This window comes from Anolis carolinensis, chromosome 4 (assembly GCF_035594765.1).
Source record: "Anolis carolinensis isolate JA03-04 chromosome 4, rAnoCar3.1.pri, whole genome shotgun sequence".
NCBI lineage: Eukaryota > Metazoa > Chordata > Lepidosauria > Squamata > Dactyloidae > Anolis > Anolis carolinensis.
The window spans coordinates 251,716,908-251,743,104 of NC_085844.1; the positions used below are offsets into that span (position 1 = coordinate 251,716,908).

General features: G+C 41.8%; 1 protein-coding gene across 1 annotated transcript; it reads left to right on the forward strand.

Annotated features, from left to right (window-relative positions):
* Window positions 1–3,256: 3,256 nt before the first annotated feature.
* LOC100559959 (uncharacterized) lies at window positions 3,257–26,197 on the forward strand. The gene is made up of 10 exons (XM_062979200.1): window positions 3,257–4,186; window positions 6,544–6,638; window positions 11,459–11,614; window positions 13,258–13,308; window positions 15,650–15,790; window positions 20,852–20,919; window positions 21,865–21,907; window positions 23,879–23,939; window positions 24,476–24,549; window positions 25,866–26,197. The coding sequence occupies exons 1-10, from the start codon at window positions 3,280–3,282 to the stop codon at window positions 25,893–25,895; spliced, it is 1,626 nt and encodes a 541-aa protein (XP_062835270.1). The 5' UTR covers window positions 3,257–3,279; the 3' UTR covers window positions 25,896–26,197.

The following is a 26,197-nucleotide window of genomic DNA, read 5'->3' on the forward strand; positions in this document are numbered from 1 at the left end:
CCGGAAGATGATGACTTCCCTGACTCTGATGAACCCAGTGATGAAGATAGATCTGACCCACATGAACCTGGAAATGAAAGCCCAAAAGAACCGTCCTCAATACAAGACCCCAAAAAGGACAAAAAACCACGTAGGAAAAAGCCCAGTGATCCATTAAAGACAGAAGGACCGGAAGATGATGACTTCCCTGACTCTGATGAACCCAGCGATGAAGATAGATCTGACCCACATGAACCTGGAAATGAAAGCCCAAAAGAACCGTCCTCAATACAAGACCCCAAAAAGGACAAAAAACCACGTAGGAAAAAGCCCAGTGATCCATTAAAGACAGAAGTACCGGAAGATGATAAATTCCCTGACTCTGATGAACCCAGCGATGAAGATAGATCTGACCCACATGAACCTGGAAATGAAAGCCCAAAAGAACCCTCCTCAATACAAGACCCCAAAAAGGACAAAAAACCACGTAGGAAAAAGCCCAGTGATCCATTAAAGACAGAAGGACCGGAAGATGATGACTTCCTTGACTCTGATGAACCCAGCGATGAAGATAGATCTGACCCACATGAACCTGGAAATGAAAGCCCGAAAGAACCGTCCTCAATACAAGACCCCAAAAAGGACAAAAAACCACATAGGAAAGTGCCCGGTGCACCATTAAAGCCAGAAGGAAAGGAAGATGATGAATTCCCTGACTCTGATGAACTTCCAGGAAATCGACGCTCAGATCCCTCAAACCCAGACGCACCAAAAGATAAGGATATATCTGATTCCTCAAACCCAGATGAACCCAGCGATGAAGATATCTCTGACCCACATGAACTTGGAAATAAAAGCCCAAAAGAACCTTCCTCAGGAAAAGTCCCCAAAAAGGACAAAAAACCACGTAGGAAAAAGCCCAGTGATCCATTAAAACCAGAAGGACCGGAAGTTGGTGAACTCCCTGACTCTGATGAACTTCCAGGAAATCGAAGCTCAGATCCCTCAAACCCAGAGGCACCCAAAGATGAGGATATATCTGATTCCTCAAACCCAGATGAACCCAGCGATGAAGATATCTCTGACCCACATGAACCTGGAAATGAAAGCCCAAAAGAACCCTCCTCAATACAAGACCCCAAAAAGGACAAAAAACCACGTAGGAAAAAGCCCGGTGCTCCGTTAAAGCCAGAAGGAAAGGAAGGTGATGAACTCCCTGACTCTGATGAACTTCCAGGAATACGTCACACAGATCCCTTAAACCCAGAGGCACCCAAAGATGAGGATTACCCTGAATCTAGAAGGAAAGTCCCAAGAACACCCTCTTCAATTAAAAAACCCACAGGCAAAGATAAACCTCGTAAGACAGGCCCCATAGGTTTCTCTAAGCCCGACGAATCCGAATATGAGGGTAACCCCAATCTCACTGGTGGGAAAGGCCCAAAATATCCCTCCTCAAGTAAACCCAAAGATAATGATACACCTCATAAGAAAGGCCCCAGAGACCGCCCATTCCTAGGTGAACCTGAATATGAGGATTACCCTCAGTCTGATAAACCTGGTATGAAAGATAATAATTTTGCAGACCCGAAATCTGGTCGTCCTTATGGTAGACCTATTTATTTATGTCCAACATATCCCTATTTCCCTCAAGGACCCAACGATGCCTGGGACCCTGAATTTGAATATCCCTTCAGAAGATATCCATCATCCCCTGAAGGACTTAGAGATATAGTTGAGTGGGACCCTCAATCTGAATATCCCTTCAGTTACAAAGGGCCAACAGATCCTGCATTTCCTGAAAAACTCCCAGATAAATTTGAGTGGGACCCTGAATCTGAATATCGCATTAGAAGACCTAGTCAGAAAGGGCCAACAAACCCATCACCTGAAGAACTGAAAGATAAAGATGATTGGGACCCTCAATCTGAATATCCCTCCCAAAGACTTGGTCAAAAAAGACTTAGAGACCACTCATTTCCTGAAGCACCCAGAAATAAAGATGACTGGGTCCCTGAATCAGAATATTCCTTCAGAAGACCTGGTCAGAAAGGGCCAAGTGACCCCTCATTCCCTGAAGGCCTGAGGGATTATGATGACTGGAACCCTACATCTGAATATCCCTTTGAAACGTCTGGTCAGAAAGGACTAGGAGATCCATCATTCCCTGAAAGTCCCAAAGATAAAGATGAATGGGACCCTGAAGCTAAATATCCATTTAGAAGACCTAGTCAAAAAGTACTAAAATATCCGTCATCTTTGAAAGGACCCAAAATCCCTCATTCCTATGGGAAACCTGGGGAAAATCCCCAAGGAGTTATAACTTTCCCCAAAGAAACAGGAATAGGTGAACTCAATTTCCCTCTTTCCTCTGGTAAACCTGGGGAAGATCCCCAAGGGGATGTCTCTTTCCCCAAAGGAACAGGAATAGGTGGTCTCAAAATCCCTCAACTTGACCGTCTCTCTGGAAAACCTGATGTAAATGTTGACAGTGAAAGCTCTTCTCCCAAGAGAACTGGAATAGGTGGTCTCAAAACCCCTCAACTTGGCCGTCTCTCTGGAGAACGTGGCCAAAGTGTTGAAGACGATAGCTCTTCCCCCAAGGGAACAGGAATAGGTAATCTCAAAATCCCTCAATTTGGTCGTATCTCTGGAAAACCTAATGTAAATGTTGAAGGTGATAGCTCTTCTCCTAAGGGAACAGGAATAGGTAGTCTCAAAATCCCTCAACTTGACCGTCTCTCTGGAAAACCTGATGTAAATGTTGACAGTGAAAGCTCTTCTCCCAAGAGAACTGGAATAGGTGGTCTCAAAACCCCTCAACTTGGCCGTCTCTCTGGAGAACGTGGCCAAAGTGTTGAAGACGATAGCTCTTCCCCCAAGGGAACAGGAATAGGTAATCTCAAAATCCCTCAATTTGGTCGTATCTCTGGAAAACCTAATGTAAATGTTGAAGGTGATAGCTCTTCTCCTAAGGGAACAGGAATAGGTAGTCTCAAAATCCCTCAACTTGACCGTCTCTCTGGAAAACCTGATGTAAATGTTGATGGTGATAAATCTTCCCCCAAGGGAACAGTAATAGGTGGTCACAAAATCCCTCAACTTGTCCGTCCCTCTGGAAAACCTGATGTAAATGTTGAAGGTGATAGCTCTTCTCCCAAGGGAACTGCCATGGGTGGTCTCCAAATTGGGCAGCTCTTAGGAAAAGGAAGTCTAACTGTGCAAAGATCTGCATCTTCCCCTAAAGGAAATGGAAAGGAAGGTTCCTTACTAGAAAAGGCTATTAATGCAGCTGGCGGAATGATGAATAGTGTAGCAGGGATATTCTCTTCCCCCAAGGGAACTGGGGCAGGTATTCTCCAAGCTGGCACGCTCTCAGGAAAAGGAAGTCTAACTGTGCAAGGATCTGCATCTTCCCCCAAAGGAAACGAAAAGGGAGGTTCCTTACTAGAACAGTCTATTAATGCAGCTGGCGGGATGATGAATAGTGTAGCAGGCATGCTGTCTCCCCGCAAGGGTACTGGAGCAGATAGTCTCCAAGCCAGCCAGCCCTCGGGAAAAGGAAGTCTAAATGTACAAAGATCTGTATCTTCACCTAAAGGAAACGGAAAGGGAGATTCCTTACTAGAACAGTCTATTAATGCTGCTGGCGGGATGATGAATGGTGTAGCAGGAACGTTCTCTCCCCACAAGAGTACTGGAGCGGGTAGTCTCCAAGCCGGCCAGATCTCTGGAAAAGGAAGTCTAAATGTACAAGGATCTGTATCTTCCCCGAAAGGAAATGGAAGGGGAGGTTCCTTACTAGAAAAGTCTATTAATGTAGCTGGCGGAATGATGAATAGTGTAGCAGGAATGTTCTCTTCTGCAACAGGGGCAGGAAAGGGAAATGGTTTGTTCCCTCAATCCAGCTCTAGCTCAGGGACAAATACGGGCAAAATCTCAGGCAGTGTATCTTCCCCGAGGGGCAGTCGACAAGGCAAGGCCTCAGGAGTCAATCTCCCCCGTTTCTCACGTCGGAAGCTTCTTAGTTTGGATCTAAATCTCCAAAATGAAGAAGCAGGCATTTTGCCTGGTGCTTCCCTGAATTCACCTGGGCTTCCTAATGACCTTCTGGGCCCTGCATCTTCTTCACCTGCGAGCGGCCAAGAAACTGCAAACCTCCCTCCTTCCGTCATAGTCCGTGTCCAGAAGGGAAGCAATAACCAAGGTAAGTTTTCTTTTGTTTAATGCATATATTTATTATTTGCCTCAACAATATAAGTATTATTTTACAGTTTGTCAAATCAGTAGTTTTCCAAAACTTCGCTTATATCACCAATATACCTTTTACCATCCCAACATAAAAACAATTATCCGGAAAAAAATTAAGAAGTTAAAATGGACTTCCCACCTCATAAAGACATACAATGAAAATAATGTCAGGAAATGGTTAAATTGAGACTTAATCACCTCTTGGTCTCAATTCTCTCCTCCCACGTTCTGGCAAAACTGCTCAGATGCAGGGAACAAAATCCAGACTTCCCAGATGTCAGCTGAAACCAGCGGCTTATATTTTATTGCAGTTCTATACATAATATTTACACAATTTGCCAGACCTTAGCATTTGTGAGTCCAACCTTCTTCAGAAGATCGCATGGGAAGCACTGTCACCTCCTACATTCCATGACGAATGTCCTGTTACAGAAGCTTCAACTGCTTTGCTCTAGCTATAAATCTCTACTCTATGCATTTAACTCTTGCATTACTGGATTACATGCTGCATTTCAGACACACACACACTGGCTTCTAGCTTTAAACTATAAGTACAATTTCAAACTACATAAAAACATTACATTAACAAATAGTCTACTAATGTCATATCTTTAACAACTTATTTATTCTACCTTGCTAAAATGATACTTGAATCTTCAAAGCCCACAAGCATTTTTTCCATTTTCCATTTACATTGATACAAGTGTTTTGGTTTTCTTTTCTTTTCCTTGATCAAACAAGTCAGCATGTAAATTTCTGCCAGATCTAGAACTTTTATAACGTCTTTTGTTTATCAGTTTTTCCATGCAATTCAAGTCATTTCTCCTGTCAAGGGGCCCCAGAAAGTTTCCAATAAATTAAAATAGAAGTTTCCAAAAGTTTATACAGTAGAGTTCCGGTTATCCGAGTTAAACGTGCAGGCCTCATCTCGGATAACCGGATCTGTTGTATAATAAGGAGGCCCAGCCTAGGGAAACCCGGGGCGCGTTGCTGTTTAGCAACGTGCTCCGCGTTTTACCAAAGTCAGGCACCTTTACTGAAGGAAAGGGGAAACTTTTCCTTTCAGAAAAGGCCTGACAGAGACTGGGGAAACGTGAAGCGTGTTGCTAAACCACAACATGCTCCATGTTTCCCCAAAGTTAAGTGCCTTTACTGAAGGGAAGGGGAAACTCTTACCTTACCTTCCTTAGCTGCCTCTGCCACTGCGTCTGCCTCCCTTCCTCCGCTGCCTCCTCCTTCACATCCTCCTGGGGCAGCCCAAGGAAGAGGAAGATAAAAGTCCTTCTCCCTCTCTCGAGCTACCTCCGACTCAGCAGTGCTCCCTTCCTCGGGCTGCACCAGGAGGAGGCAAAGGAGGAGGTGCGGAGGAGGGGGAGGCAGACGCAGCAGCAGAGGCAGCCATGAGCGCTGTGGAGGAGGGGGGGGGATACCAGACAGCGCCTCGGATAATACAGAATATCGGATAAGCGGAAGACGGATAAGCGGAACTCTACTGTACTATACATGTTATTTAAAAAAGGCTTTTTCAACAAAGGTAAAGGTTTCCCCTTGACACTAAGTCTAGTCAAGTCCCACTCTAGGGGGTCGTTCTCATCTCCATTTCTAAACCAAAGATCCGGTGTTGCCTATAGGTCATGTAGCTGGCATGACTGCATGGAGCAGTTACCTTTCCGCCAAAGTGGTACCTATTATCTATTCACATTTGCATGTTTTCAAACTGCTAGGTTGGCAGAAGCTGAGGCTAACAATGGCAGGATTACGTTACGGTCGGCAAGTTCTGCAGTTTAGTGGTTTAACCCGCAGCGCCATTGCGGTCCCTTTTTTCAACAAATGGTGACAGTCAAAAACCATTAATATTTTAAAACATGCAAGACCAAAAACACAGTCCATGATTTTCATCAGTGTTGTGAGAAATCATTAAAATGAATCAAAGCCCTGGATAAATAAAAGGATTGTAGCCTGATCGTGGAAAGGGAGCAGAGAAGAGGTTACTCAGGCCCATATAAAATCCAGATTATCTCCTTTGAACTGGATAATCAGTCAGTGTAGACTCATAAATGCAGTAACATTGAGCATGACAGTTAAGTAGTGCCAAACTAGTTGTAACCTACAGTGTAGATGCACCCACAGAGAAGGGTCTCAACCTTTAGGCAGGAATTGATGGCCAGATTCGGTTCAAAGAAGAATCCTGGTGATCTTTTGCTGCTTACTGTCTCTTCCTGAGACCCCAGACAGCAGGGTTGCTTGACATTTGGGGGGGGGGGGGCAGGTGCTTCTGAGGCCACACTGACCCAACTTGTGGTGTCCTTTCAGCTCTCGAGCAGCTCAAATCAGAAGGCGGCAAGATCCAATTCATCCCACTGGGACCTCCAGAATCCTCCGGCGATGCTCTCCTGTACCGATACACAGTAAGTGCCGACTACACAGAACAGTGGGATTTTGGATGTGCTAGTTTCTTTCTGGTAAGGGAGAATTGAAGAAGTAGAGTTGGATAGGACTGAAATATCAGCCTTTCTGTGTGGGACAGTGGAGCTGGGGTGAGCCCTTAAATTGAACAAAATACAGCTTTGGCTAAGGTAACCACTAAACCCAGCACTGCTTTGAGTTCAACCTACGCACAGCACTGGTCAAAATAGTTTATTCTAAATATAGTTATTTACCGTAATAGAACAGAGTTATGCAGACTATGACAAAGTGTACATATATGACAATTCTAATAAGAGAACTAGGTGACCAACACAAGACTGTAGACAGAACTTGTCTGTATTTTAAGAGAATGTCCTCAGCATCTGGCAATTTATGTAGCCATAACTTCTGGATGTTTACCCTGTGCACATAATATTGCAGTTACAGCATTTCCAGCAAAATGTTAATGGTAGAGCTCAGCAAACAATACAGGGCATGGATGAGTTGTTAGCTTTGTCAAAATTGACTTGGTAGTACCTAAAAGTTTATCTCTAGAAGGGCCAGCTTGATGCAGCAAGAAACTTCAAAAGAACAGATTAATGAATTGTTTAGCTAAGACTTTGAAGCTCAGCCTTCTTTGGAGGCTTTTAAACAGAGGCTGGATGGCTATCTGTCGGGGGTGCTTTGAATGCGATTTTCCTGCTTCTTGACAGAATGGGGTTGAACTAGATGGCCCACGAAGTCTCTTCGAACTCTAGGATTCTATTATTCTAAGCACCAGGGGTAATGTAATTGGAGTAGAACACTGGTTGACACAGCAAGACCATAAATCTTCTCATAAGACGATGGGAGAAAACTAGGAGGCTAGTGTTGCTCCTCAGCAGGGTTTCACCTTGCTCACAGCACCCAACAAGACACCAAATGTAAAAGTCAAAACAGTTCATTAAAAGAACACATATAAAAAAGGGTAAAACACCAAGGATAAAATTCAAGAGTCAATAAAGTAAGCAAAAGTCATAGGCAACACCAGGCCAAACTGTACAAAAGATAATCCACAGGCAGCATACATCCCAGGTTAAAACTGTAGCAAATAATAATAATAATAATCCCAAAGGTTTCTGAACTGGAGCATGAAGACAATAGACGTCTAAACCAGAAGTACAGTAGAGTCTCACTTATCCAACACTCACTTATCCAACGTTCTGGATTATCCAATGCAGTGTAGACTCAACGCCCTTCCACACAGCTATATTACCCATTTATAATCTTACATTATCTGCTTTGCACTGGATTATCTTGACTCCACACTACCATATAATCCACTTCAGTGTGCATTTTATACAGCTGTGAAGAAGGGGCCTCATATAATCCAGTTCTAAGCAGAAAATATAAGATTATCAAGATACGGTAGAGTCTCACTTATCCAACATAAACAGGCCGGCAGGATAAGTGAATATGCTGGATAATAAAAAGGGATTCAGGAAAAGCCGATTAAACATCAAATTAGGTAATTGTTATACAAATTAAGCACCAAAACATCATATTATACAACAAATTTGACAGAAAAAGTAGTTCCATGCGCAGTAATGCTATGTAGTAATTACAGTAGAGTCTCGGTTATCCATCACTCGCTTATCCAATGTTCTGGTTTATCCAACGCGTTTTTGTAGTCAATGTTTTCAATATATCGTGATATTTTGATGCTAAATTCATAAATACGGGAATTACTACATAGCATTATTGCGTACTGAACTCCCGAAGAGCCAGCTGAGAATGTTTATCTAAATCAGGGGTCCCCAAACTTTTAAAGCAGAGTGCCGGTCCACAATCCTTCAGACTGCTGAGGGGCCGAATTATCATTTGGAGGAAAAAAAACCAAACAAATTCCTATGCACACTGCACATGTCTTATTTGTAGTGCAAAACAACAACAACAATGAAAGAACAATACAATATTTAAAAATGAAAACAATTGTAACCAGCATAAAGCTATCAGGATTTCAATAGGAAGTGTGGACCTGCTTCTGGCCAATGAGATAATCAAGTGAATTAAGATTATTGTTGTTGTGTGCCTTCAAGTCATTTCAGACTTTGGGCAAGACTAAGTCTAAAATTATTTATTTATTCATTTACTACATTTATTTATTACATTTATATCCCGCCCCTCTCACCCTGAAAGGGACTCAGAGCAGCTGTATGTACATACAATATATTATATTATTAGCATAGCACAATATTAGCATTATATATTACTATATTGAACTATACCACTATACTGTAATATGATATGTAATATATAACATATAATTAATATTATTACATGGTATTATTATTATTATTATTATTATTATTATTATATTGTATAACATTATAATATTATTATCAATGTTATATGTATATACAATATATCATATTATTAAAACTGATATAAAAATATTATATTATAAAAATGAGGGCGGGGGCCAGGTAAATGACCTTGGAGGGCCGCATCCGGCCCCCGGGCCTTAGTTTGGGGACCCCTGATCTAAATCCACTCATTTATTTATGTATTTATTTATTTAAAGTATTTATATTTCGCCCTTCTTTCTCACCCCGAAGGGGACTCAGAACGGATCACAATGTACATGGCAAACATTCAATACCATTAGACATACGACATACACAGACAAAGACACAGAAGCTATTTAACATTCCCAGCTTCTGGCTTCAGGAGGGTATGCTCGATTCCAGACACAGGAGAAGCTACTGCTTCATCTTTCGCTGTGACACCGAGGCCTTGATGGAGTACTTCTTCATCTTATGGCATGCACGCTGCTGGACATTTTTATGGTGACGTAAATTAGTTAAATTACCCTCCCTGCATAAGCGGTCCCTAAATTTCCTATTTGACAGATGGAACTGTTTTTCCGAGTTGCTTAGGTAAACAACGAGCTGGGGCTATTTAATGGTCGGGCATTCAATCCAATCAGGGCTTCGAACTCATGACCTCTCGGTCAGTAGTGATTTATTGCAGCTGGCTACTAACCAGCTGTGCTGTAACCCAGCCCCTCGGATGAGCTCATGGTATCTTGACTGCAGTTATCAGGTGAGAGTTCACGGCCCTGACTGGAGTCCAAAATATCAGCGCTTTCCCATGATTGCTCTAATAACACCTCCTGTCCGGCTGTATCTGCATCCAGCATTCCCCTTGGCTCTGAAACTGCATCTCCCAGTCTCCCTGACACAAATCCCTCATCGTCATCAGTCGGAACCACAATAGCCAGTTAGCTCGCATAAACATGATGGGTCTGAATACGGCATGCTCACCGCAATAACAATAAGGATGTAATGGTTTAATGGCTGAATGGTGCCTGCGCACAGAAGGGAAAATTTTCAAGGGAAACGAAAGTTAAAATGTCTATAAAAGCTAGATTAAGGTGTGGCATGGTGCTCCTATTTTGTGTAAGCTCTCCATGCGATTTATCTGATCAATAAATTCACTATAACGGAGATCTCCATCTCTAGTGACTGTTTGGGACTGGGATACTAGAGATTTATTATCGGCTGGCTGTCCAGCAGATGTGAAACAGGACCTGAATTATTTCAGTAGTACAGTAGAGTCTGACTTATCCAACATAAACAGGCCGGAAGAATGTTGGATAAGCGAATATGTTGGATAATAAGGAGGGATCAAGGAAAAGTCTATTAAACATCAAATTAGGTTATGATTTTACAAATTAAGCACCAAAACATCATGTTATACAACAAATTTGATAGAAAAAGTAGTTCAAAAATCAGTAATGCTATGTAATAATGACTGTATTTACGAATTTAGCACCAAAATATCACGATGTATTGAAAACATTGACTACAAAAATGCGTTGGATAAACCAGAACGTTGGATAAGCGAATGTTGGATAAGTGAGACTCTACTGTAGTAGTATTTATGGTATATCTCGTTTCTTCTCTCCCAAAGGAGATTCAAAGTAGCTGATACTAAAAACCATACAATATGTAAATTAAAATTCATTTATTAAAACCTGAATTTATCAATGCTTGGACTATGGGCCATTTGCATACAAAATAAATAAATATGATGTAAAAGAGAAGCAGTCTATAAAAATACTAAGTGACTTTTTACATACAAAATAAATAAATATGATATAAAAATGCAACAATATGAAGCATTACATAAAACAATTGTCATATGGATCTTGCATATTAAAAAATCAGCACAATAAAAATGCAATACAGCACATTAAATAGAAACAAAGCGTAAAGTCTAACAACTGTTGTGCAGGTCAGCTGTAGAATTAATGCATTTGGGCACCACTTGAACTGCCATGACTCAAAGCCATAGGATCCTGGTAGTTGTAGTTTTACAAGATCTTTCGCCTTCTATGCCAAAGTGTTCTGGTACCACACCAAACTACAAATCGCAGGATTGCATATCATGGAGCTATGGCTTTTAAAGTGGTGTCAGAATGCATTAATTCCACAGGTTAAATGCACCCTTGGGTAAGATAAGAGCATCCTCAGAACAATCAGCTGCAATATCAGCAATAGATTTTGCCCAGTTTGTAAATTATCATTAAATTGGTAAATCAAAAATCTTTTCTGAAACATTTTTGGAAGGTAGATAGATAAAAATACATGACAAAGCTTAGGTATTGTTGTTGTTGTTGTTGTTGTTGTTGTTGTTTCCCAAAAGAGCCTCAAAGGTTCACAATATAGAGCAAACAATGGAGCAAACCTTCAACTTCTGGGGCACCAATAATACAAAAACGGAGATCTATTGCCATCAGTTTTCATGACTGTTTCATGGTCTTTAACTCTCCTTTCAGGCCAAGGTGACCCATGAAGATGGAAGCCACACCATCCTCAACAGCGCACCCCTCTCCCTTCCCCCAAAGCAAAGCTCCCCCATGGACATGACTCTGAGCCCCAGCATCCTCAGCGCACTGATGCCAGACATCAAAGCCAGCAGTCTTTCCGCAAAAGTAAGTGGGGCAGGATCCTACATTATCACTATCCCGCTTTGATCTCTCCTCTGAGATGCACAATGCCCACCACATTAAGAAAGAACACTGCAAGTTAAATCCCCCAAAACATACAAATATCAAAATAGAATTGAACATATGCCAAACGTCCTACACTCCAGAGCATGGAAAAATAGCTTTTGTGGACTACAGATCCCACAGCCAGTGCAGCTAATGGCTCAGAAGCCCAAGAAAATAACATCTGCAAAGTTTATGCAACAGTAGGGAAAGTACACACCATTGGAAAGAAGGGGACACACATTAGTTACAAGAAAAAGACCCCAACTGTGAGAACCCAGCTAGCAACAAAGACATAAACTAATACAACTGCAAATTGTAAGGACTAGAACAATAGCAGTACTACTAGAGGTCAAGTCTGTCATAATTACAACTGTGATCATATCCTAAGTAGAGTAAACAGATGTAAAAAAAAAAATGGAACTTGTCAATCACCACTTGATCTCACTGCAGCTAATATAATTGAGAGCAACATTTATTTTTTTATTTCTTGTATCAGAAGCAAACCGAGGGTACAAGTTGTAAACATAGAGATTTTTTAAAGAAAACATTGAATTTAGCGTATAAACTACTAAGGACGCAACCTGCTTTAGGAAGAAAGATTCTCTGTGTGGGGAATGTCTGATCACATAATTTTTATTTCTGCCTTCTGGACACTTAAAAATAATCTGGGCGCATCAATAGCAACATCAGCAAATAGCCTGATGTCATTTCAAATTCCACTTAAAAATATGTAGGTAAAGATTACCGAAGAGGTTCACATACAAGGGGCTAGATTTCCCTCTTCGAATCCCAATTTATATGGATTCCCCAATGTATTCTTTCCCCTCAAAAATGACTATAAAATACAGTAGAGTCTCATTTATCCAAGCCTTGCTTATCCAAGCTTCTGGATAATCCAAGCCATTTTTGTAGTCAATGTTTTCAATATATCGTGATATTTTGGTGCTAAATTTGTAAATACAGTAATTACAACATAACATTACTGCATATTGAACTACTTTTTCTGTCAATTTTGTTGTATAACATGATGTTTTGGCGCTTAATTTGTAAAATCATAACCTAATTTGATATTTAATAGGCTTTTCCTTAATCCGTCCTTATAATCCAAGATATTCGCTTATCCAAGCTTCTGCCAGCCCGTTTAGCTTGGATAAGTGAGACTCTACTGTACTCAAAACGTAACAGTTTTAATTCCTCCCAAATGCTGGAGAAATGGCCCCAAAGGAGCCAAAAAATGAAATCAGAAGATGCTGGCTAAGTCTGCTGGGTGTTGCAGTCCAACAGCCTCAGGAGGTGTGCATGGTTCCTACACATTGCCTGGAAGCACTGACACAATGACCACTAGAATGACATGTCTTAAGGTACATCTACACTGTAGAATGAATGTGGTTTTGGCCCCACTTGAACTGCCATGGCTCCATGATATGGAACCCTGGGAGATGCAGTTTGGCAAGGCCTTTAGCTTTTCTTGCCAAAGAGGGCTGGTGCCTCACCAAATGACAACTATAGATGTAGGTGAAGAAAAGGAGCATTAATGCGAATGCACAAATCACCTCTATTTCTTTTCTTTTCTTTTTTGGCAGTTGTTCGGCAACAGCGTCCTGCCAGGAGATCTACATTCCCTGCTCCCTAAGGTTTGCAACTGCCACATGTGGTTTCTCTTTGTTGTTTAATTAATGCTGCTTGGTACCACTTTAACGGCCTAGGCTTCATGCTGTGGAATCCTGGGAGCTGTAGTCTTGCAAGGTCTTTTGCCTCCTTTTCCAAAGAGTTCTGGTGCTTTATCAAATCACAGCTCCCAGGATCCCATAACATTGAACCATAGCAGTTAAGGCAGTGGTCTCAAACTGTGGGTCCCCGGATGTTTTGGCCCTCAACTCCCAGAAATCTCAACAGCTGGTGAACTGGCTGGGATTTCTGAGAGTTGTAGGCCAAAGCATCTGGGGACTCACAGGTTGAGAACCACTAAGTTAAGGTATGGATTCAGCCTCCACCAGTGGTTCCCAACCTTTAGGCCTCCAGGTGTTTTAGACTTGAGTTCCCAGCTTACTAGCTGTTAGGAACTGTGGGAGCTGAAGTCCAAAACACCTGGAGGCCCAAAGGTTGGGAACCACTGTCAACACTGTAGATGGTGATGCACCTGTAGAAATACTTTGATAGAGGAAAGAAAAGAAAAGAAAATGAATTTATTTGTACGACTGATTGTGTATATTAAAAGAACAGAAACTGAGGGGGCACAAATGTACGGGCACGGGCTCACCACACTCCAAATGACTTAGGAGTCCCCACAAAGGCCCAGGAAGCTGTGCAAGGAATCCACAAGTTGGATTCTTACTACAAAGGCTTTTAATTGCAAGCTTAGCAATAACAATAAAAAATGCATACAGGAATGCAATCAAAGGTTTTGTTGCAACCTGAAATGGGGTTGCAAGGCTTTATGTCACTTTCACAGAACGTTACAAGCATGTCCTCATTGGTGTACAAAGATCATTTATCCCAGTGGTTCTTCTCAACCTGGGGTCCTCAGATGTTTTTGGCCTACAATTCTCAGAAATCCCAGCCAGTTTACCAGCTGTTAGGATTATCTGGGAGTTGAAGGCCAAAAACATCTGGGGACCCCAGATTGAGAAGAACCACTGATTTATCCCATTCGTCTAAAATTGATTACGTCACAAGCATCTTAACTTATACGCATTTCCATTGGCTTTTTATCATTCCAACGAGCAGGAAGACACACGTAATACCTTAGACAATGGCACAAGAATGTCTCTGACCCTGGGCATAGTATCCGCGGGCCAATCTACTTCTGTTGCAAGCATAGCTCCAAATGGCTGGGAAACTTAGGGAGTACTAGCCAGTTCTGTCCTGATGGACTTTTATCTTTTACCAGTTCTGTCCTGATGGACTTTCATCCTTGAAAAGGAACTCCCTCTCAGCAGCAACGTTTTCCCAAACTGTCAGTGTTTTCTTAAACATGGGCCTCACAAGGGCCTTTGCAAATTACGTCAAATGTCAGTAAATCAGGACATATGGGACTTATAGTTGTTGGAAATATCCCTGAAAATTCCCTTTTAAAACTACTTCTCCCTCAAAACAATACAGAACAGCAAATTTTTATAATATGGCACATTGCTGAAATTCTGCAGCTACCTAACTGGCCAGTACAACATACTGCAAATCAAAAGGAAACGATTCACGGTCCCTCCAACTGTTGGGGGTCCAGACTAAGAAAAAGACACAAATGAATTCCTATGAATATTGCACATACAGTAGAATCTCACTTATCCAAGCTTCGCTTATCCAAGCCTCTGGATAATCCAAGCCATTTTTATAGTCAGTGTTTTCAATATATCGTGATATTTTGGTGCTAAATTCGTAAATACAGTAATTACAACATAACATTACTGCATATTGAACTACTTTTTTCTGTCAAATTTGTTGTATAACATGAAGTTTTGGTGCTTAATTTGTAAAATCATAACCTAATTTGATGTTTAATAGGCTTTTTCTTAATCCCTCCTTATTATCCAAGATATTCGCTTATCCAAGCTTCTGCCGGCCCGTTTAGCTTGGCTAAGTGAGACTCTACTGTATCTTATTTGCAGTGCAAAAAATTATGAAATAACAATACAATATTTAAAACGAAAGAACCATTTTGACCAACATAAACTTACCAGTGTTTCAATGGGAAGCGTTTCAATGGCCTTGCTTTTGGCTGATGTAAGAGTCAAGTTGATCCAGATTGTTGTTGTTGTGTGCCTTCAAGTTGTTTCAGACTCAGGGCGAATCTAAGTCTAATGTTTAAGTCAATGGCCTTCACTTGTGGACTCGTGAGCTAACTGAACGCATGTGTAAATTAACATGCACACCTGAGAGCATGATTTTCTGTTTATGGGAAAAGCAATTGTTATTCTTCCTTTCACCACCTTCTTTCCATTTCTGTGGATTCACTGACCCATTGATGCGGCTTTGCAGGACCCGTCAGGAAACGAAATGAAAGCCATGATATCCCGAATCAGGCGACCAACTGTTTACACCCCAGCTTTAGCGATCGCGGTTCGAATATGCGTCACCTCGGAAGGAAAATGCATCGGCAACTTAGCTTCCATGAACATGGTAAGTCTTTGAATCAGGGCATCAATCCCTTTTTCCAGGCCTGATTTGCAGCCCAACATTGCAATCTGCACAAACCAAGCTATAGGTGGATATGAGTAAACTGACTGTAATTTTCCCAGCAGAATTTGGATTGGTTTGTTTTTCTGTGATTGAGAACAGAACAGCGGTGAAAATCTGGCCAAGCTGTCCATTGCAGAGGCAGCCCTCAAGTTACGAACAAGATAGGGTTCTGTAGCTTTGTTCTTAAGTTGAATTTGTTTGTAAATTGAAACAGGTGCATTTTGTGAGTGCAACTCCAACCTATATATATACAGTAGAGTCTCACTTGTCCAACATAAATGGACCGGCAGAAAATTGGATAAGCGAATATGTTGGATAATAAGGAGAGCTTAAGAAAAATCCTATTAAACATCAAAATAGGTTATGATTTTACAAATTAAGCACCAAAACATCATGTTATACAACAAATTTGACAGAAAAAAGTAGTTCATTACACATTAATGCTATGTAGTAATTACTGTATTTACGAATTTAGCACCAAAATATCACGATATATTGAAAACACTAGCTGTGCCCGGCCACGCGTTGCTGTGGTGTTGGTGAGAAATTGTTGAGGTAGTGGTGGTTTTGAATGTCTGTTGTATGGTTGTATTTATGTTTAGTATGCACACTGGATTATATGGCAGTGTGGAGTCAAGATAATCCAGTTCAAAGCAGATAATATAAGATTCTAAATGGGTTATATAGCTGTGTGGAAGAGCCTTGAGTCTACACTGCCATATAATCCAGTTAAAGTCTGATAATCTGTGGAAGAGGCCTAAGTGAGGCCTAACTGTGCCTGTCCCCTGGGCTGAGTAGGTTGCTAGGAGACCAAGTGGGTGGAGCTTAGCCTTCTAACTGGCAGCAATTGGATAAAAACTATTATTCCTCTCCCTGTAATTAGGACTTTATTTTTCTTTTCTTTTTGTTGTATCAACCTAGAGCCATGAATGATGGGTTGTGTTGTCAAATTTCGAGGTTGGGGGGCCTGTAGTTTTGTTGTTTTGTCTGCTGCCCTGATGCCATCACTCTTTTATATAGATAGATAGACTTCAAAAATGCCTTGGATAATCCAGAACGTTGGATAAGTGAGTGTTGGATAAGTGACACTCTACTGTATTTTCTATTATTTTCTGATTTGTAACCCTTTTGGGACTAATTTTGGAGAGTGGTCCCCGGTCAAAGTGGTCACTAGACTTTAAAAAAAAAGGTTGGGAACCACTGTTATAAAGTATACAATTTTTATTTTTAAGAAGCAAACTAAAAGGAGACTTTTTTTTAAAAAAAAAAAGGTTGGGAACCACTGTTATAAAGTATACAATTTTTATTTTTGAGAAGCAAACTAAAAGGTGAGTTTTGGAATATGCCAAGTGTACTGCAAAGAACAACAAAACAGGCAGGCATCTCTGTGTGTTCAGAAAAACAGGAACACACACTAAGGGCTGGAGTTAACGCTTTTAAAAAATGTCTCTGTTAATTACTTTCATACAAATTCAACTTAAGAACAAACCTACAGAACAGCCCTTGTTAGGAACTTAATCTAGTGTGGTCTTAATCTAGACAAGGCCTGGGCCTACTTGGGCCTTTTCTTCAGGTGTTTTGGACTGCAACTCCCACTATCCCTGGCCTCAGGCCTCTTCCTTTTCCCCCTCAGCTGCTTAAGCGGCTGAGGGGGAAAAGGAAGAGGCCTGAGGCCAGGGATAGTGGGAGTTGCAGTCCAAAACACCTGAAGAAAAGGCCCAAGTAGGCCTAGAACGTCTCCATGGCAACGCCCTAGGCCTGTCAAAGATTCCTAAGGCTTTCCAGGCGCATCTCGATGCCTAGGCCCCAAAACTTTTCTTCCAAGGTAGCATTCGTATCTATACCTATTGGCACGGATCCATTGAAGGTATCGTTGAAGTCAACAAGGAACAGCAGTAGACAACGGTGTTGTTGTCTCGATTAGGCCCCACTGTTGAGCCTTGAGCCACGATCCCGGCCTTCAGGGCTTGGTTTTCCCTAGATCCTGAGCAGGCACTTTCTCCCAGGCTTAAGAGTAGAGCGCAACCACAACCCAGGCAACCACAACCACAAGATACACAATTAGGAAGTGGCCTGGCCTACTTTTCCAAGCTAAGCAGCTTCAGCCCCAGTTGTTTCTAGCTATACACCGCCCCCTTGTGGTGTTATCTGAACACTGCGTACACACATACCTAGAGGCCAGTAGCTTTTCCATTTCGATACTGCCCTCTTGTGGTTGCATCTAAGCACCGAGGAGTCCCCAGAGGCGCAGTAGGTTAAACCCTTGTGCCGGCAGGACTGCTGACTTGAAGGTCGGGTTGCTGACCTGAAGGTTGCCGGTTCGAATCCAACCCGGGGAGAGCGCAGATAGAGCTCTCTCTGTCAGCTCCAGCTCCATGCAGGGACTTGAGAGAAGCCTCCCACAAGGATGGTATTTATTTATTTATATGCCAAGCGTACTGCAAAGAACAACAAAACAGGCAGGCATTTCTGTGTGTTCAAAAAACAGGAACACACACTAAGGGCTGGAGTTAACGCTTTTAAAAAATGTCTCTGTTAATTACTTTCATACAAATTCAACTTAAGAACAAACCTACAGAACAGCCCTTGTTAGGAACTTAATCTAGTGTGGTCTTAATAAATAAATAAATAAATAAATAATGGTAAAAACATTGAAACATCCAGGCAACGTCCCCTGGGCAATGCCAATTCTCTCACGCCAGAAACGACTTGCAGTTTCTCAAGTTGAAAAAAAAAAATCTAAACACTGTATACAGGCATATGGCATTGAATGTTTGCCATGGATGTGTACATTGTGAGTCCCTGTTTCCCCTTGGGGGTGAGAAAGGCGGAATATAAATACTGTAAATAATAATAATAATGCAGTAGAGTCTCACTTATCCATCATAAACGGGCCAGCAGAGCGTTGGATAAGCGAATATGTTGGATAATAAGGAGGGATTAAGGAAAAGACTATTAAACATCAAATTGGGTTATGATTTTACAAATTAAGCACCAAAACATCATGTTATACAACAAATTCGACAGAAAAAGTAGTTCAATACGCAGTAATGTTATGTTGTAATTACTGTATTTACGAATTTAGCACCAAAATATCACAATATATTGAAAACATTGACTACAAAAATGGCTTGGATTATCCAGAGGCTTGGATAAGCGAGGCTTGGATAAGTGAGACTCTACTGTACTACCATTATTTCCATGTACAACAATCTATGCTACATTTACCGATCCTACATGCTCTGGTGTTCTGTTTGGAGGGCATGCTTCCAAACAAAAACTTTACTAGGTCTTACTTTCGGAGGAGGCCTTATATTTAGCAATTCAGCAAAACCTCTACTAGGTCTTATTTTCCAGGGATGTCTTGTTTTCGAGGAAACAGGGTACCTAGAGGCCAGTAGCCTTTCCATTTCGATACTGTCCTCGCAGTGGGTTAAAGCAGGGGTCCCCAAACTAAGGCCCCCAAGGTCACTGACCTGGCCCCTGTCCTAAACATTAGACTTAGGGTTGACCTAAGTCTACCTAATCTTTGGAGGCCATTTTGCTTACTTATGGTCTTATGAGATCGTCTAGATGGTCTTTGAAAGTCTCTTTGCTTAGCTACGGCCTTATAAGACCATCTAGATGGTTTTTGGAGGTCACTTTCCTTACCTATGGTCCTATGAGACCGTCTAGATGGCCTTTGAGGGTCCCTTTCCTTACCTATGGTTTTATGAGATTGTCTAGTTGTCCTTTGTGGGCCCCTTTCCTTACCGATGGTCTTATGAAACCATCTAGATAGTCTTTGAGGGTCCCTTTCCTTATCTATGGTCTTCTGGTGGCCTGATGAGATCATCTAGATGGCCTTTGAGGGTCCCTTTCCTTATCTATGGTCTTCTGGTGGCCTGATGAGATCATCTAGATGGCCTTTGAGGGTCCCTTTCCTTATCTGTGGTCTTCTGATGGTCTGATGAGATCATCTAGATGGCCTTTGAGGGTCCCTTTCCTTATCTGTGGTCTTCTGATGGTCTGATGAGATCATCTAGATGGCCTTTGAGGGTCCCTTTCCTTATCTATGGTCTTCTGGTGGCCTGATGAGATCATCTAGATGGCCTTTGAGGGTCCCTTTCCTTATCTGTGGTCTTCTGATGGTCTGATGAGATCATCTAGATGGCCTTTGAGGGTCCCCTTCCTTATCTATGGTCTTCTGATGGCCTGATGAGATCATCTAGATGGCCTTTGAGGGTCCCTTTCCTTACCGATGGTCTTATGAGACCATCTAGATGGTTTTTGGAGGTCTCTTTGTTTACCTATAATCTTAAGTTAGGGTTGACCTAAGTCTGAAATGACATTAAGGCACATAACAACAACAATCCTAATTTTGGACTATTTCATCATAGGGACTGAGGGACTGTGAATCGGCCCTCCACTTAAAAAGTTTGAGGACCCCTGGGTTAAACCCTTGTGCCAGCAGGACTGATGACTTGAAGGTTGGGTTGCTGACCTGAAGGTTGCCAGTTCAAATCCAACCCAGGGAGCTCCCTTTGTCAGCTCCAGCTCCCCATGCAGGGACATGAGAGAAGCTTCCCACGAGGATGGTAAAAACATCAAAATATTTGGGCGTCCCCAGGGCAACATCCTTGCAGACAGCCAGTTCTCTCACACGAGAAACAACTTGCAGTTTCTCAAGTCAAAAAAAATCTAAACACTGCATACAGGCATACCTATAGACCAGCAGCAGCTAATCCTTTCTACAGTAGAGTCTCGCTTATCCAACATAAACAGCCCAGCAGAACGTTGGATAAGCAGGAATGTTGGATAATAAGGAGTGATTAAGAAAAAGCCCCATTGCCCTGAGAGGCAGTGAGGCCTCCTCCTCTGCAGATCCTCCAAAAGAAGCTGCATGGCTACCTATTGGGGTTGCTTTATCTGGAGACCTTGCATTGAGAAGGGATTTGGACTCTATGGCCCATGGGATGTCATGGCAAGGCAGCTTCCAACTCATTGATTCTGTGTTTGCAGGAAATTCCCGTGAAAGTTAATTTGGAAGTTTCCGGAGACAAGGTGTTCTTCAAGATTTCTCAGCCCAGGTAATGGATTCTTATTGAATATTTTAACAAACACATGGCCCAGGATCTCATGAATGAATTCCCTACGGTGAATAGTGATTATGCCCCATTACCTTTGGGTTTGAATAGCAATATTATGCAATGAAATGCACACCCAACTGTGCCTCTACATTCATGTGTATCACATGCTTATCCTTGCAAATAAATGCACAAAGCCACTGTGCATGTGTATGACACCAGCAAGGTTTGGTTGTGCGGATATAATGCACTATATGTGAAGGTTCTTTGTATTGTGCAGACTGCATTCAGTTTGGATGGAGTCTTTCCTGATTCCACATATTCCTAGATCTTTGCATGTATCATATTATGTCACATAAAATAATTGCCTGGGAACCAATCATCTGGATGGATACACCTTTAGCTCCTCCCTCAATTTCCCAAATGCACTAACTAGCTGTTAGATTGTGTCAGGGGATGATGGGTAGCAGCAGAGTGTAATCCAAAAATTCACCATCCTGGTCTTCACCTCCTTCTCCAGACTGTCTCCCCGTGTGGAAAAACAGCACTGGACAAACACACTACAGCAGACGAGGGTTCGGTTGGAAATCCAACGGCAATATATCTTTATTTACATGACTATATACAAACAGAGCAAATCAGTCCTTCCACCATGAGTGCTCTTGCCGAAGCGACTCATGCACACACACACACTGCTCTCGAAACTCCTCTGCATTCCACAGGAACAAGAAAGAAAGTCCCGGTCAAAACAAACTTGACCCCATTGATCCTGTGATACGTCAATCATAGTAGACTCTCATTAACTCCATAACTGCTGAAATGCCTTGCCGAAAAACTAACACATAAGGCATTTCTAATAACCCAGATTGATTTTAACATTTCACAAAACACAATACCCTGACAGATTGTTCCTGATTTGCTTCATTTTTTTTCTTATTTCTCTTACAGGACTGAAGACATATCCATGTCCTCTCCAGTGGCTGGCATTGATGTAAGTACACTTCTCTCCTTCGACTCTCATTTCTTAGATTTGAGCGTTTGCGGAAAGTAAGCGCATCACAGCTTTCTTTATGGCAATATTTCTTTCAGCTTCAATTGATCACGTGTTTGGGAACTCTTATTAGTGGTATACAATGCTGAAGGAGTAATTTGAAACTGTAAAGTATTATAGAAAGGATAGTGGGGGTCATACTTTTCATAAGCAAGGCACCATTTGATACGATAAACAGAGTGATGTTCCTACTGGTTTTTTTATGGCAGAAGACAGAGCCAAAGTTGAGATTGCACATCTTGTGGATTTTGGTGTCAGGGGTCCCCAAAGGCACTTGGGATTCAAGCTGACCCCTGGGATCTTGCAGTCACAGATACAAACGTTATCTGTAACATGCACACTGGCTTCGTCTTATCTCCTCTTCCCCTGCCTCTGTGCTCCTTAAATCAAGCACATGAACTCTGTATTTCTGCCAAGATCCTCAGCGGCAGATACTATATTTCTAGTTCCAGTTACTTACAGTTACTTACAGAGAGATAGTCGCGATGGAAGAAAGAGAACAAGCACATGATCTCAGCATTATAAATCATTGCCCCCTCCTCTGCTTATCTTTGTTGGCACCCCGGACATGACATCTGGGCTGGTCATTGTTACCTAGCCGGATATGATATTCCTGGTCCAGCATCTCTACACTCTGAGCAGTTTAACCCCTCAGTTGCCAATCCTACCAGGCACATGTCTTGGGAATTATTTTTCCTGGCTTATAACTCCACCAATCACTAATAGTTGGTTGTTCCCATGTTGGTTGGGTGGCGAACCCATTCTGGATTTTAGCCTGGGATTTATAGAACCTACTAACTGTGCCCAGCCATGCATTTCTGTCGCAAAGTGTGGTGGTATGGGAAATAAAGTATTGAGGAACACAACTGAGGGGGTTGCTAGGACACGAAGTGAGAGAAGCCTAAAGGGGGTGGGGCCTACTCTTCTGACTGGCAGCCAGGGGGATAATGGCTCTTCCTCATTCTCTATAATTTGGACTTTATTTTTATAGTTTTATTGAAAGACATAGATTGGATGACTATGTTTTTTGTGGCCAAATTTGGTGTGATTTGATTCAGTGTTGTTGTTGTTTACTCCATGGGCAAAATGCACATTACATTTATATATATATATATATATATATCGTGTTTAGTCCTTGCCCCAGACTAAATATAGCGATTTGGATACCTCCTTCCAAGTAAAATCCAGAATGGATCCTAATACTGACATGTGATCCACCAGCTGGAACTCCTCAGGGAAAGAGCCAAAGCTTGGAAAAGTTACTTTTTTGGATCAAATCCTGGATATGGCTACAGTATCTGGGAGTTGTGGTCCCAAGGAAGTAACTTTTCGCCAGTCTGGGCATGTGGTGTGGGGTCTTTCCATCATTAAGACAATTCAAGCCAGGGTTGGTCAAGCAAATTTGTCTACCAGGCTTGCCAAATTCCTCCTAACATGTCATGAATACTTTTTTGAACCTTAAAATATTCTTTAATCAATTTTCAGGTTGCATTAGGCAGTTACAGAGAAAAACGTAGACTTACAGATGGCAACATTGGTTTTGTTAGAGCTATATTGCTTGCTTATACAGACAAAGGAGAAACTTTCTTATTTACTCAGCAGTCACTCCACATACATCCATTCAACATGCATACTCGGCACCTTCTTCATTCACACCTTCTTGGAAGGAGTTCACCTGTTTTCATGCCAAAGTCAACCTTCATCTCCTCCATAATGTCATTCTAGGCCTCAGTCTTCTTAGGATGGTATATTTAGCCTTACCAAGCCTTAGCCAGACTCCGATCATACAATTTCATTCATTCCACTCACACATCACAAAACCACCCCAAATGGAAAGAGGGTCGCTCTTGGCTGCCAAAATTCCTTGATCTGCCCCCCAGAAGCATTCAAGTCTCTCTTCTTCCTCCACAGCTGGACCAATACAAAGCATGGAGTGCTGCAAGCATGGGAAAAGCCATCGATATTATAAATGGTAAGTGAACCTGGCTACTAAGAACTCCGGGGCTTTAGCCGTCATCCCCCTTGGCAACTGGGGCCTGGAATCTAATAGAGGCTGGTACTCGCAATCTTACACAAACAGGACCTGCAAGAACCCTGGATGAGTTGTCCCTCTATATCTGTGGGTTCTACATCCAGAATCATATTTCCATGGCTTGAAAATATTCCAAATAGTTCATAATGCAAACTTTTTTTGCCATCACTTTATGTGTATAATGGGACTTGAGCATCCACAGATTTTGATTATCTTTGGAAGTCCTGCAACCAAAACCCCAGTAGATACCAAGAACCCACTGTATTGTCCCTTGAAATGGACCCTCAACAGAGAAAAGTCTCTGGTTAAATGCAAGCCTGCATCCCAAGGCAGACTAGGGATCAGGGGGAAATGGGATGACCCATTGATCCTCTAAAGAGGGTTAGAGAAAAAAAAGGTATTGGTGTATTACCATCTGGGTGGCACTTCTATCCAGAGCCTTGCGATTGTAACAAGTTTCCCATTATGCCTTTTAGAAATGTCTGAAGAGCAGGCGCTCACACTGCCGATACTGCAACACATGAAGAACCCGGTTGTGCACGTTTCCCCGGTAAGAGACCTCCTGGAGCAGCCAAAGCTCCCATGCAAGATGCTGGAACTGCAAAATTGTGCTAAAAATAACTATTAAGGAACAGCAGTAGGTGGAAAGCAGGGTTACAAGGGTATATGGAAGTGTGATTGCAAAATTATGCATTGGTGCAATATCAAGGGTGTTTTATGGGTGTTTATTTGCTCAGAACAATGATGCAGCTGTAGCAAAATAGGAGACTCATGCAATAAAGCAATGTTGCCTAGTAAAAAGTAGAGAGTAATCCTACTGTAAAAAGGAAGTGTTTTCATTCTGGTATTTATCCACTATCAGCAATAACACAACTGTAGTGCAATAGTGGGTTAATGAAATAAGTTCCTAAAGTGTAAAAAGGGAGAGTGCTCAATGGAATATTTATCTGCTGTCAGTGATAATGTGACTTCAGCAGAATATTAGTTTTGCGCGATAAAGTCCAAAAGCAAAATCCCATAGTAAAAAGGGAGATTAACCCCACAGTAAAAAGAGTAGATGCTCAATATGGTACTTATCTGCTTTTGGTGATAATGTGACTGTAATGGAATCATGGGTTTGTGCAATAAAGTCCTAAAGCAACATCCCATAGTAAAAAAAAACCAGAATAAAAAGGAAAACATTCAGTGTGGTATTTTTTGGCTATCAACGATAACATGACTATAACAAAAGAGTGGGCTTATGCAATAAAGCCCTAAGGTGACGCCCCATAGTAAAAAGGGAATGTAAGCAACCTTGCAATAAAAAAGAGTGCTCAATGTGGTTTTTATCTGCCATCAATAATAATGTGACTGCAACCGAATAATGGATTTTTGCTATAAAGTCCTAAAGCAAAATCCTGCTGAAAAAAACAGAGAGCAACCTTGCTGTAAAAAGAGAGAGTGCTCAATGTGGTTTTTATCTGCCATCAACAATAATGTGATTGTAATGGAATAACGGACTTGTGAAATAAGGTACTAAAGCAAAATCCTGCTGTAAAGAATGAGAGCAATCCTGCTGTAAAAAGGGAGAGCGCTCAATGTGGTATTTATCTGCCATCAACAATAATGTGACTAACGGAATAATGGATTTGTGCAATAAGGTCTTAAAGCAAAATCCCGCTGTAAAGAACGAGAGCAACCTTGCTGTAAAAAGAGAGAGTGCTCAATGTGGTATTTATCTGCTATCAAAAATAGCAAGAACGTAGTGGAATGGCAGGTTTGTGCAATAAAGTCCTAAAGCAGAACTCCATAGTAAAAAGCAAGAATAACTCTGCAGTACGAAGAGTGAGTGACAAACTAATCTCTGGTGTCTCTTTTCTGACCCAGGACGCGGTGCACATCCAAGAGAAGGCGTGAGCAGAAGAACCACGGCCACTTTGCCGGCAGGACTCTGAATCATGTCGAATTGCTGCTGCTTTTTGCTTCTGACCCTGGAGCTCTTCCTCCTTCCTCCTCCCCCTCCCCTTCAACCTGCAACTGAGACTAGAAATGGCATTTTTGGATGCACAATCCACCCCTGGACTCTTTCAATCTATCATTGAAAGGCGGAACAGAAACGCTATAAATAATTGCAGGATCTGATGGACATGCTTCCCAACTGCGCTGCTGCTTCGAATGCATATGTCTGGCAAAATTAATAAATCATGCATTGGATAAAA

What these genes read in the sequence shown, in the direction of transcription:
- LOC100559959 (XM_062979200.1), top strand. Translation starts at nt 3,280, where the DNA reads ATGATGAATAGTGTAGCAGGGATATTCTCTTCCCCCAAGGGAACTGGG. An exon ending in ACTTAGCTTCCATGAACATG is followed by an intron (nt 15,791 to 20,851) that starts GTAAGTCTTTGA and finishes CTGTGTTTGCAG; the next exon opens with GAAATTCCCGTGAAAGTTAA. An exon ending in CGGTTGTGCACGTTTCCCCG is followed by an intron (nt 24,550 to 25,865) that starts GTAAGAGACCTC and finishes TTTCTGACCCAG; the next exon opens with GACGCGGTGCACATCCAAGA.